General features: G+C 37.0%; 2 protein-coding genes across 2 annotated transcripts in view; one reads left to right on the top strand and one right to left on the bottom strand.

Moving 5' to 3' along the window:
• Window positions 1-30: 30 nt before the first annotated feature.
• Window positions 31-8,290, bottom strand: LOC139140002 (peptide chain release factor 1-like, mitochondrial). The gene is made up of 7 exons (XM_070708990.1): window positions 7,982-8,290; window positions 5,635-6,276; window positions 4,977-5,057; window positions 4,415-4,601; window positions 3,610-3,773; window positions 2,426-2,543; window positions 31-1,756 (listed from the first exon to the last, which is right to left on the bottom strand). Exons 4-7 carry the CDS (start codon window positions 4,509-4,511, stop codon window positions 1,395-1,397), a joined length of 741 nt encoding a protein of 246 aa, XP_070565091.1. The 5' UTR covers window positions 4,512-4,601; window positions 4,977-5,057; window positions 5,635-6,276; window positions 7,982-8,290; the 3' UTR covers window positions 31-1,394.
• A 26-nt stretch (window positions 8,291-8,316) lies between these two features.
• The window catches only part of LOC139140460 (dynamin-binding protein-like), a 39,960-nt gene continuing 35,131 nt past the window's right edge, over window positions 8,317-13,145 (top strand). Inside the window, exon 1 of the mRNA XM_070709747.1 lies at window positions 8,317-8,450. The gene's annotated coding sequence lies outside the window, so the exon portion shown is untranslated. The remainder of the gene's footprint in view (window positions 8,451-13,145) is intronic.

Below are 13,145 nucleotides of genomic sequence, written 5' to 3'. Positions count from 1 at the left end.
ATTGTAACTGTTAGGCAATGAAATATACACCTGTACTAGCAGTATTTGTAACACAGCTGCTGTTATTTTATTACCATTTTCATACAATAATGCACAAGCACAGACTATTCTTACTGCTGTATGCTTTTGCTGTGCTAGTGAATTACAGAAAACTGCAAACACTTTGTAATGCTCCAGCTTTTAATAATTAGAATTATGTTTGTTACAGAGTTTTCCTGTTGATAAAAATTGATACATTGTTGTACCCCGTGGTTCATGAGAGATTGTGATGGGAGTTGCTGGCCTAAAACACAGGGAAATGGGAGTACCATGGTTGAGGCTTGATCAAGCTTCGGTGTGTCAGCAATGAAAGAGTATTAACCTTCTTGTAGTCTAAATCATGATTTGTATTTGGAAACTGTAGTTTTAACAACAATTTCCATTTCAAGTGGTCTGTAAAAACAGAGAAACCTGGAGCTGATACAGAGCATCTTTGTGTCTCACTGGGCCATACCGATAATTTAATTTAATTTTGGGAACACTCTTTTGTCCAACACTGAAAGCACATGCAGGTACTGGGTCTGCAATTTAAAAGTGTCCTGCAGTTGGCTGAACAGAGTACCAGCTCTTGTATGTTTTTGCTGTGAAAATTTATTTTACTCCTTTAAAGGTCTTTTCATTCTCCTGTGAATCAGACATACAGCAGAAATGCAACATGAACTACTTAACACAAGATATGTGGTACATATTCACGATTATAAACTCATGAAAAGAGATGTTATTGCAGTAATTCAAAATATCCTGGCCCCTTATATATGTAATTTGACACACTCGTCAAACTCCCATTTATGTCCCTTTTGTATCTTTTGTGATACTTGTCATGCAGTGCATTGCATTTTAGGATTATCTATTTTTGCTGTCCAATCAAAGTGGACAAAAAATGTACATGTATGTAATATACATAATGACAGAAAAGTTTCTACAAGACTTAGAAACACTAGGCCCACACTGAGCAATTGTACTAATCAACACAATTCTAGGGGATCCAGTTGCTTAATAGAGCTATTTGAGGGGCCCTGTACAAATGTCTCATTGTTGTCATAATGAAGACCTGGTGGGCACTGTCTTCTTTAAACACGGCAAAGTTTCTGTAGTTTTGAGAACATCACAGTTCATCACCAAATAGTAAAAACATACATGGTAGGTCATTCACCACCTTGAAAAGGTCACTGTCACAAGTGCAATCAAACAGAGAGTAGGGCAAGGGTATGAGAAGAGGCTGCACAGTATATCCTTTCATAAAACTTTAAAGCTATGGCCAATATCACAAAGTGCACTACCTCAAATTTCACTATTGTATCTAACTTGTCTGTTTGAGTAACTATGGATTTTGAAAAATCAAAGACTTTGGTAATTCATGTTTTATTCTCCTTGACACTCCTAGCATTGTTTTCAATAAGTTCCTTTAAAGCTTCCATACTATCATAATCTTGTAATGACTGTACCATATCATCGAGATCTTCCTCTCCCGAGAGAAATCCTTCAATATTGAAAACAGAGACACCAATTCTGTGATCTGTGATCCTATCTTGATTAAAATTATAAGTTCTTATTTTCTCAGATCTTGCCGATGTTCCAACTTGAAGTTTCCGTGACTGGTGTTCTCGGCTCTGTTGCTCTTCAAGCTGCCGGTTGTAAAGTTTAGCTTCCAGCATTTTCATCGCTATTTGTCTGTTCTTAATCTGTGATCTCTCCTGCTGGCACTCTGCAGCAATGCCTGAAATTGGATAAATAAATTCTTTCAAGCCCTTTCAACCATTTGTCTCACCGACAGTCTGAGAACTAAACAGTCAATATTTTAAAGTATGTTCAAATATTTACCAGATACAGTAATGTTTCCAGCAAAATTGATGCTTAACACATATATATATACATATATATATATATATATATATATATATATATATATATATATATATATATATATATATATATATACGCTAATCTTAGTGCATTTTCAATGACCACATACAGCAACAAACACTTTATGAGCAGAAACTAACTTCTGCAAAGTTAAGAGTACAAATAAACCGAACTGTAGGTACAAAGAAATGACCACTTTCATTTGTATTAGAAATCAACATACAATCAGATTTAGCAAGGCAGGTATGTTACACAAGATAATGTTGTCACCTTGCTATGATTCTTCAGAGCGTTTCATGAAGTAGAGTACCAAATGAACAACAATTTGAATTTTGAAAATCGACCATACTTTCAACAGTGACCCTTGCATCAAAGAAAATCCAAACCTGTAGAGTAGTGAGTGTATTTGTACCTTCTAAAAATGTTGACATTTTGTGGAAAAGCTTTGGCAGATGTGAAAGAGGAAAGATTGTCACCAATACAGGTTTTATAACTCAGTATTCTAGGCTATATTGCTACTCACCAGACGGCAGATGGACAATTCTTACAGCACTTTCTGTTTTATTGACATGTTGACCCCCTGCTCCACTTGCTCTCTTTGTCTCAATTTTCAGGTCACCCGGGTCAAAGGACAAGTTGATCTACAATTAATGACAACGAAACAGAAGTATGGAATATTAACAATAATAAAAAAAAACATGTTATGTTAATAGCACTGTATGATTCTTTCTTCAAATATTCAAGTATTTAGGATATGGGTATAATTCCCAGGCTTTGTGATTTCCACGCTTTCATGATTAAATTAAATTCTCGTAATCAGAGTGAAAATTTATATACCTCGAACATTCACTGAAAAGCCAAATGTGTTGATTCAGAGATTAATGCATAGACAGTACCTTGGTATTGTCTATTCATTGTCTAGGTCTATAGGATTTGTTGTAAAGGTACATCTTCCTTGAATTTTTATGACCTGTTTCCCAGATATGTTTCAAATTGCAATAATAATAATAATAATGGGTTCTTATATAGCGCACATATCCACAAGTACATGTGCTCAAGGCGCTTTACAATTATTATTGCCCCTGGTCACTGGACTTAATATGATACCACTCAACTCCCTGGGGAGCAAACAACAGCTCACATGTGCAGTCAATAAGTGCAGGCTAGCAGAGCTAAACGCACACATTACAACCACTGTCCTACCAGGTACCCATCACTCCAAGATGGGGAGAAGCAATGAGGAATAAAGTGCCTTGCTCAAGGACACAACACCATGGCCATGCTGGGGCTCCAACTCACCATCCTGTGATCGTGCGTCCACTGCTCCAGCCATAGGCCCATCATGCAATGACGCAATGAAACATCTATTCAGTGCTTATAAATTTGGCTTGCAATATTGCAATATCATAGTCATAAAAGTATAGCTATGATTCACAATTCTTCAGAACAGTGTGAGATGGATCTGATAATTTTATGTATTGTGCCAGATTTCTACTGTACACTCTAAGTAGGGACATTTATCAAGTTTAACTTTTGACAAAATATATTGATTGAAACTAACGAAAAGCATTAGGAAAGACATCCTGACATGGATTATGATGATGTCATAGGAAACGAGGCGTCAGAGTTCAAAGGGTAAGAAGCCTTTCCAAATATAGTAGAACAGCAGTCTGTGGACAAAAGTATCATGATGACTGAGGCTCTAACCTGTTTTGGATGTGGAAGTATTGCTACTGTCATTGTACTTGTGTGAACACGGCCTTGTCTCTCTGTCTTGGGTACCCTTTGCACTCGGTGAACACCGCCCTCATACTTCATACACTTGTAAACTTCTGCACCTCTCACATTAATTGTAGCTCTTCTCATTCCACCTGAAAAAAGTGAGGATCCCTGTCGCTTGATTTGTTATGTCACTTTTGTGCAACTAAGTTCAGCTTGCGTATGAAAAACACAGTGTTGGTCATGTTAAAGAAATGACAAGGCAAATATATTGTATATACCTTTTACTACCAGACTTCAATGCATTTCCTCAGTTTTCGTTGGGTGTAGGACAAGAGCGAAGGATGGGATTGTAAGGTTCCAACATAAGATCATCAGTGATTTGCTGTTTTGCAAAATTCAATGATTAGAATTATGATGGTGCTTTTGGTCACCACCAGAGGGCAGCTTAAGGAAACAATATTAGATGAGTATAAATCTGGTAATCTGTCAGTTAGGAGACTGCAAGTACATCAAGGAAGTGGATTGTGACTGTACAAGTTGTACTTCAACATTTTTAATTTATCAACCTGATTAGTTTGTGTATTATGTGATTGACAGATCGAAATATCAAAACGTTGGAATGGTTGTTCTGCAAATTTGTCAGCCTTGGGATAACGCACTACATATGCTGTGTGATATACCTGGAAGGACTTTGATGTATCTTATTTTGAAGATAAACTTTTGTGAGGAAAATGATAACCAGTGCTTTAAATAGCAGTTAACAAAGACAAAAACTGTGAAATGTACCAACCGATGTCACTATCACTCATATCAAGAACATCAAAGCTCCATCCCCTGAAGGTTGCATATCTGCGATACATATTGAAGATGTCATTTGTGAACAGCATCGCTTCTTGTCCACCAACACCAGCTGTCAGTTCAACAATTATGTCATCAGTGTCATCTGTGTCATCCAATGGAACTAGAGAGGACAGGATCTGCAAATGTACATATAGATCGAGGACTTTCCAAATTTGAAAATAAACAAGAGTACATTAATAATACACATAGAGGGCGCTATATGCATTGTCACAACTCTCCCAGTTCAGTCATGAGTAAAATGAAAGCGACTCCTTCTAGTATGTTACACACAAAATGAACTTTGAAACTTTTTAGATTACTGTGTTGAGCTAAAGGTCTGCTATTTCCCAGCAATAATAATTGCACCATTCGTAAAAAAAGTACCACAAGGAAAGTGACAAAATGTTGTCCAATTCAATAATTTTAAGTAAGCAAAAGGATAAATTGTGGGTCATTTAAAAACACCAATTTTTATTATAAACAGATCTATGATCAGGAATTATTAAACTTACTTCATTTTCTATTTCATCTAAATCTTCAATACACTGTTTGTGTTTCTTCTGCCAGTTGTTGCATTTCTTTGTCACTGCTGTCTACGGAGGATGAAAGCATTATCATGTCAAACTTGTCTTACTGAGAATCATATTACAGTTTTGTCACCAGTGATTCTGTGACATCATCACCCCTAGATTATTACTGATAATGTATCTGATTATCCAGTACTGTGGCCCAGATGTTTTCTACGTCCACAAATTCCCTGGCATTGCAAAAACTATAGCAATAATGCACTCCCTCCCAGCCACATAATGGACTCAAAACAGCTTTGCACAACATAATGTACCCTGCTTCGCCTCATACATTATGTTGTGCAAAATTTCCTTTCATCCATTATTTGTTGGGAAGGGGTGCATTTTTATTTAAATGAGCATCGCTAAGCATTTGTAAATGACAGTGAAAGTGCAATTGACCTAGATACAATGCTACACAGGTTCTGCCCTTGAAAGTATTGTAAATAAATGTCATTGGCAGTATCAGTGAAATTGGTACAAAACCTTGAGTCAATTTCATTTACATCAATTCTTCGTTAATGCCTTAGCACCATTTTCCGGTATGAAAATGAAGTGTCAAGTACATCTTGCACAACAGCAAATAAGTGAATACAGTTTTTACCTTTCAGTAAATTACAAATTTCCTCCAGTTCTGATTTCTTTTGCTCCCATGCCTTGATTTTTTCTACCACTGGCATAATCTCTATCTTCCTTTTGTGCAAAGATCTTTGTTTCTTGCCCATCAGAGTATTCTCTCCGGTTAACTCAGTTTCAATGTCACTGTACTCTGCCAGCAAACTAGACAAGTACTCCTGGACTTTGGAATCACTCAGTGAGATGTCCGCAAATTTTGCATGGGTTCCGTAATGGCATTTCACCCTGGTCACAAGCTTGTGATTGCTAAAACAGCATCTACAACGGAAAAGCTCAGAATGCTTATGATACCTGCTTTCCAAATTTGGCAAAAGACCATGAGTTTGGTGCTGTTGATTAGCAAGTGTATGATATTTTTCCGCCGACTGGCATCTCTTCATCCACAGATTGCACAGGTTATCATTTCTGATTCTGAAAATTGGTCTGTAGACGTCACTTATGATCCATCTGCACTGGAGATTCCTGAACTGATTTAATGAGAATCTCATACATTGGTACATCCTTACAAGTCTAACAATGCTGTCTTGATGTAGCAGAGACATCATGGTAAGGAAAGGAATCCAACTCTGTTAGCATTGATGATTTTTCAGTCAGTAGCTTTCCAGATATCCTGGCAATGGAATAAAAAGGATGAAAAACACGAGTCACACTTCAAATAAATCATGCAAACAGATTTACAGTTTAAAACTCAGTTCTCGATGAAATAATAGGCAGATCTATTATCATTACCACAGACAATGGAACATCTCTGTTCCCGTGTTCCTCATGATTTGACATATATTTGGGTTTCTACATAGTGAGCATGTAAAAGTTACAGCAGGAGACCAAAAACTGGTACCAGTAGTATATGTACATATAAAGCGTGAGTTATATTTGGACATGCCACAGACAGCTATATCAAGTATGACCGATACCCGTTCAGTTATTTTCCAAGTGCTGTAAAGTGCAGTAGAAAGCTCAACCCTCGTAAAATGGCAAAAATGTTATTAATAATATTCATAGTCAAATCATGATATTAATATAACTTTTCTTAAAGTGTGCTGCTGCAAGAGTAATTAGGGAATATATTTTAGAGTGCCAATCTACCTAAGTTTAGCAAGTAATGGGAGGTAAGTATCATCGGTTGAACATGTGTTGCCAACCTTGTGTTGCTGCACGGTTTTTATACCTTATGTTGTGGACGCATATGATTAGGTATAAAGTGGACAGCCCCTGTAATGTAGGACCACAGGCACCACCTTAGTTGACAGCACTACACTAGCTAGAAGCACTGTCAACTACCGCGGTGCCTGTGTGTAGGACAAAAGTCAACGCCACAGGGACTGCCCGTCGTGTACACTGTACCTTAACCTAGCTGTGATATCGCAGCGGTACTTGTGGCGTATATCGAACGCGATCGGGTCATTGGGGTCATCGCCACAGTCCCGCTGCGAGCCAACGCATAGGCTTCGTTGGCAGTTTACTACGAGACCGACCGGTATCGTAGATTTAGCTCGCAAAATAATAAAATAGATAAAGCATGCAATAAATAAAATTATACCTACTGTATCACTGACTATCTGAGACTCATCTTCTACTCCTGCTAATGAGCCCGACTGTGACAACATGTATTTTCGACCGTTTTTCGGTGAGTCGTCGATGGTTCCTGCTTGAATTTGAACTTTTGACCTCCAACGTATTCAGTGCGTTGTATGCGCGATAGAGCAAACATCGTAGAAACCGTCGACGGCTCACGGGAAAATGGTCGAAAATACGTGTTCTTATCTTCAAGAAAGTTAGCAGGCGTACAGAATGAGTCTCAGATAGTCAATGATAAAGATGATACAAGTTTATTTATTCATAGGCTAATATAGTTCATTATTTTGCGAGCTAAATCTACGATACTGGTCGGTCTCGTAGTAAACTGCCAACGAAGCCTATGCGTTGGCTCGCAGCGGGACTGTGGCGATGACCCCAGTGACCCGATCGCGTTCGAATTTCCATGGAGGTAGGTACCTCCATGGATATACGCCACAAGTATATGTGTGATTTCACAGCTATATACCTTAACCACAAGCCACTGTGCCTTGCCTCTACATATCTCGTGTATCTGCGCCATTGCAATCACAGGCGCTTGGCTCGTCGCTTTGCGAAGCCCTTATGATACAACATCATCATACTAGGGGCTTTGAGTTTGCGAAGCGATGAGCCAAGCTCCTGTGGTAAAAATGTTATTCTCACTCGAAACTTGTCAGGGTGTTCCCCATGTTTATGTAGCATTCATCTTTAACTTATAACCAATAGCAAGGTGGTCGAGGTCAGTGTCGACTTCCTACCTATGGTGCCGATCATCGAATATTAGCCCAGCAGGGTATTTCTTAGTAAAATAGTAGCTTCTGCTGTTGTTTGTATCACAGTAGTACCTCCAGCGCTCCACCATGCACAGGCAACATGGACCAATCGCGAACCCTGATATAGTAGTTCACGTAACAAATCGTTGGATGAATTCGAGAGCTATAAATTGAGGCGTAAGATTAGCAAACCCTACAAGATAATGCATTTGCAACATTTCCTTCACCACTCTTCTTTATTGCCCATGCGGTCGACATAATTTGATGGGCGCAGACATTTTGTATCCCAGCATACAACACACATAACCAAACGTCGCGTCGTCAGTTCTGAATGATGCATACTGGGTAAAAGGTGTCGACTTGAATGAACATGGCGACAAGGTAATCCGGAATCTCTCTCTACACGATTTGTGCACGAAAGCGAACTAGCTGTGCTGAACATTTCGAGTTTAGCGTAAGTGTCACAATTTTTTATTTGCTAGCTTGGCATTTTGAATTTTTTCCTTGCACAGGTCGATTCTGCTTGGCAGAGTGCGTTTCTAAAAACCTACAGGAAATTTATGACATGACAGCACTCACAATCACATAGGCAGGCCGTAGCCGTGGAGGCTGTGCTTACGCGAAAGATACATTCCTAGAAAGTTAGATACTTCCACCGATCCGGCCAGTCCCCCTGTGTGCAGCTGAAACATATAGAGTGACAGCCATGATTCGAGCGGCGAAGGGCACGAGTCATGCTGTGACGTTTTGAAACACCAGTCGTGATTGCTCGTGCGGGAAAAAAATAGACAAGGGTTGACCCAGTGAAAGTGCTAATATTTACATCAAAATTACGTAGGCGTAGACCGGGGGCGTAGAAAATAAAACAAATCAAAATTATCCTAACATTTTGCCCAACTTTTTCGGCGGACAACTTTAATAGGTATTACGTCAATTACAAGTGTGAAAATTGTTGGATGAATACAGCCTTATGCCCAAAATGGGGAATTCTCTCGGATAACTTTCATATTCGGTATTCGAGGGAATCCCAACTTGTCTCTTTTACGTATCATCAAGTTTCCATGACCGAATTAAGAATTAAACTTCAATTAAAATTTATTTTGCGATAAACATCTTATCGTCGCCATCAGATTGTTGTTGGAACAATTAAGTGTGTCTTGTGAAGTGCTATTGACCCGTGGTTCCTATTCGTGATTTTGACACAGATAACTCTGATAAGAGTGGCAGGATATTGATTTGGCATTCATTGTATACATTGCCAGGCGCGTGTTGTGATCGTTGAAAACCTCCCTAGGTCGAATATTTTCATCTCCAAGCGTCGAAAATTGATGATAGCAGTAGGTTATCACAGGTTATCATAATTTTATTTGTACTGTATCATTGATTTTGTTAAGCGTTCAATCTCAAAGTCAATCCCATTACACAAAGAATACATTTAGTACATTTGTGCAGAAACAATTGAAAACAATGACATATGCAACTTATAATATTTTAACAGTCAAATGCCACACATTTTTATTTGATTTATTTGTTTCTGTATGGCCTGAATCAGAAACAACTACAATATTAGTTCATATTCATTGATTACTAGCGTGATACGTTTCAAGCTTTGTTCAGGAAAAATATTCAACCGTTCTGCATGAGCGTCTCATCACAGATACGTCGCATATTGTTTGTAAGTTGCCTGTGTCTTAGTCGACTGATGATATTTAAAATTATTTATTGCCATAGACTGTGACCTCAAGTGAAGCGAATTCTGGGCAAATTCCATCAGAAAATTTTTGTAAGGGGCTGAGCGAGAGCACTACTGTGAAGGGATAGTTTATGACATATGTATTCCTTACAATGGGTGCTTCTGTTTTGCATTTCAATGTTCTGCGATTAATTTAAAGGTAGAGAACTCATGATGAAATGGGATCTTCATGTCAGTTTGACAGTGTGAACATTATTCATGATTTATGAAATGGGGAAAATTCCAAATTCTGCAGAGATTTGGTTCTGTACTGGGTTACACAATGGCTGGCACTACCATGAGAGGGCGTTGACTCGCATACCAGGCATTGAGTAGCACAATAGAGACAAGAGGACAGACTCATGACAGGACATGAATCTGTTACACCATGCTGGCTTAGATGAGATAGTATACCAGCAGTGTCTGTCTTGAGTATTTAAGCTCAAAATCTGTACCACACAAACTGCAGCCAGCTACAACTCATTTTGCTTGTTTAGTACCCGGTCTTTTACAGGAAAAGCCAAGTTGTTATAAAACGTGTATTGCAAGTTATTCCATAATTAGTTTTGATACTTTTACCGATGAAGTGCATTTGATTAAAATATTTGTATATTTTCAAGAAGGATATTAATATTAAATTTGAATTTGAGCAATTTTCTTTTTCATTGCGCATGGATACCAAATTCTGAGTTTCTGAAATTGACACTGAAATAACAATTATTTGTTCACAGTTCTGACAGGTTTTGAGAGTTAATATTACTTGAGGCTTATTTTGGGTAAATTGAGTAATGCATTGAAATGCCTGATGGGAAGTAATCAATATTAAGTAATACTTTGCAGTATTGTTCAGCATAATAATACAACAGTGCTACAGAGATATGGTCTTCTAGTCCCAATGTTGTTGATCTATCTGCTAGGAAAGGTTGAAACACTGTCGTTCTGGAAAGTATGCGTATGTTTACCAACATGACTTTTGAAGTGAGTCACAGAGAAATTTTTTATTATCGCATACAGCAAGTTCAAGTTCAGTTTATATTTGCTGGAAATATTGGATGGGTTATAATGCAGGGCAGAATGTCCTTGGTGGCAGATTTTCAGGAAAATGAAGTCTCCAACTCAGCAATGCGATTTTTTGAAATGACTGTCTATATAGACTCATCAAATTCATATTCACAAGACCAGAGGTTGCATGCCAGCTCCTGTAATGAAAATCAATAGTTAATCTTGTGGACTGCAGTTGTATTCAATTTCAAATAATTGTATGTGTTAGACATTTTATTTCCTGAAACAAAACCTGTTTATAAAGTGACGGTCCCGCATAATTTTCGTCATTATTTTTGAAGAAATGTTTCAAAGTTCCTGCAGGTGAACCATGAAAAAAATTATTCATATTTATTATTCATATTATCCATTATTAATCCAATATAAAATGGAAATGCAGGGTGGAAACTGCTTTAAAAATGAAGGAATTAGAATTTTTTTTTTATTTATTCATTGTGATATTGTGATAAAATATTGCGACAGAACTGTTTGATCATGAGATACCTGACAACAATTGATTACATTGCTGTCCCGCCAGTCTAGGGTTCTCTACACAGCTTATCCTTGCATTATGTACCGGAGCTGACATGCTACTTTGCAGACAGAAAATGTAAACACAGATTTTAACTCAGGGGAAAAAAATTCTTATCTCAAAATGAAAGTGTCAGGCATCAAGCAATTCGTACCTAGAAGGTCATGTCAAGGCAAGTACATCTCTTCCTTAGTTTGGAAATTGGGTCTCGAACATGTAATGGGGTCAGTCCTTTGACTGGGTGACTCAGTATGGCTGACTGTCTACTGACAAATGGAAAGCTGAAAATCCTCTTACGCGGACCGTGATAAACTACTTTTGTGTAAACCTGTCTCAGCAAAACTAATTTAATTTGGATGAAATTTATCAGCCTGTGGTGTAAATTCTAATGGATAAGTTTGAATTAGTTAAAGAATTTGATTTAAAATCAAATTGTTCTCAGTTTTCAGAAAATAGAGAACAGTCTGTAATTCTGTGAACTGCATTGCTGTGATTCAATGATTTTGTGTGGTGTTGTTTGTGTTATATTATTTGTAAAGATTAATATGAGAAGATTACTTTTCCTGTTTTCTTGATAACATTTACAGGAGAAAATATGTTAAATGAAATTTACAAACCATTCATAGTTGTATCACTTTGTGTCTTTTACTTTCTGTTTTGATAAAACATGGATCAGTCTTGAACAAGGCAACAGTCAGAAAAACTCTTGTTCATCTTAGCTTTTTGCCAATGAGATTATTCTATCATTTAAAGTATTTATATAGCTTTGTCTATGGTTCCTATGGCTCTGATATTTTAGAAAGTCTCATTAGCTGTGACACCAGTGATCATGTAGCACTTGTTCATTGATAAATGGCACATGTTTTCTTATCTAAGTGAGACTTACTTGGGTTATTTAGTAATAACATTCCAGGCTGCAATCATATTTCCATCACTGGATGCAGATTTGAGGGAAGTTTACATGTAATACATGTAGTAATAGGTAGATTACATCCCGATGAAACGTTATACTATTGAGTGAAAATTGGTTTTGGTTGCTAGAGTAAGAGTGCACCTTCTGCTTGTAAATTGATAATTTATCACGTTACAGAAGGCATATGAGAATTTACATCAGCATTAGTAAGCTGTATAAAAAAAATATTGGCTACAGTGTCATTTTAGGAATGACACAAGTTTTGAAGGTACCCTGACAATTTAAAAGAATTGCATTTTTTAAATTGATTAAAATTCTTTGCAATTTATGTAGTATAGTGGTAATAAAATTTGTAATTTTTCATAATTTTTCCAATCATTATCAGATCTGGAGGGTTTTTTGACAAGTTTTAGCAGTGAAAGATTTGAACATTGCTTTTTTATTCACTTGACGAAATTTGTTAAATTTTCACCCAATAGTAGTGATAGTAAAGCAAATTCAATTACTATACTACACCGTAGCATAATTTTACTACACTGGCCGTGTTTATTCAAATTAAAAATGTTACCATAGTATGTTTAGGACACAGAGAAGGCATGATGGCTTTCTCTTCCCAATAATATCTTTTCAATGTGACATTTTAATAAAAGCAAACGATGGAAGCAAATTGATGTCTACAACAAATACTTTTAAATAATGACATACATTAAACTTTATAAACGTCATTTTCTGAAAGTATTTATAAGATGAGATAATACATAGTGCTTCAGATTATTTTTAAAATGTTTTAAGTTATTTTAACCAAAAATTATTGTCACAGTGACAGAAATAATTAAATCAAATGCTCTGTGAAGGTTTCAGAGGTTGTAAACAGTAAGTGGTTTAATTAAATAATAAATTATAAGTAAGAGCGAGATTTACATGTTGTTTG

Source organism: Ptychodera flava, chromosome 9, assembly GCF_041260155.1.
Source record: "Ptychodera flava strain L36383 chromosome 9, AS_Pfla_20210202, whole genome shotgun sequence".
NCBI lineage: Eukaryota > Metazoa > Hemichordata > Enteropneusta > Ptychoderidae > Ptychodera > Ptychodera flava.
This window is presented reverse-complemented; position numbering and strand designations above follow the sequence as displayed.

Excerpts from the sequence above, each read along its gene's own strand:
- LOC139140002 (XM_070708990.1), bottom strand. The coding sequence starts at position 4,511 with ATGCTGTTCACAAATGACATCTTCAATATGTATCGCAGATATGCAACC. Across the intron at positions 3,774-4,414 it reads TATGAGTGATAGTGACATCG|GTGGAATGAGAAGAGCTACA; the intron begins GTTGGTACATTT and ends CACTTTTTTCAG. Across the intron at positions 2,544-3,609 it reads TACTTCCACATCCAAAACAG|ATCAACTTGTCCTTTGACCC; the intron begins GTTAGAGCCTCA and ends CATTAATTGTAG.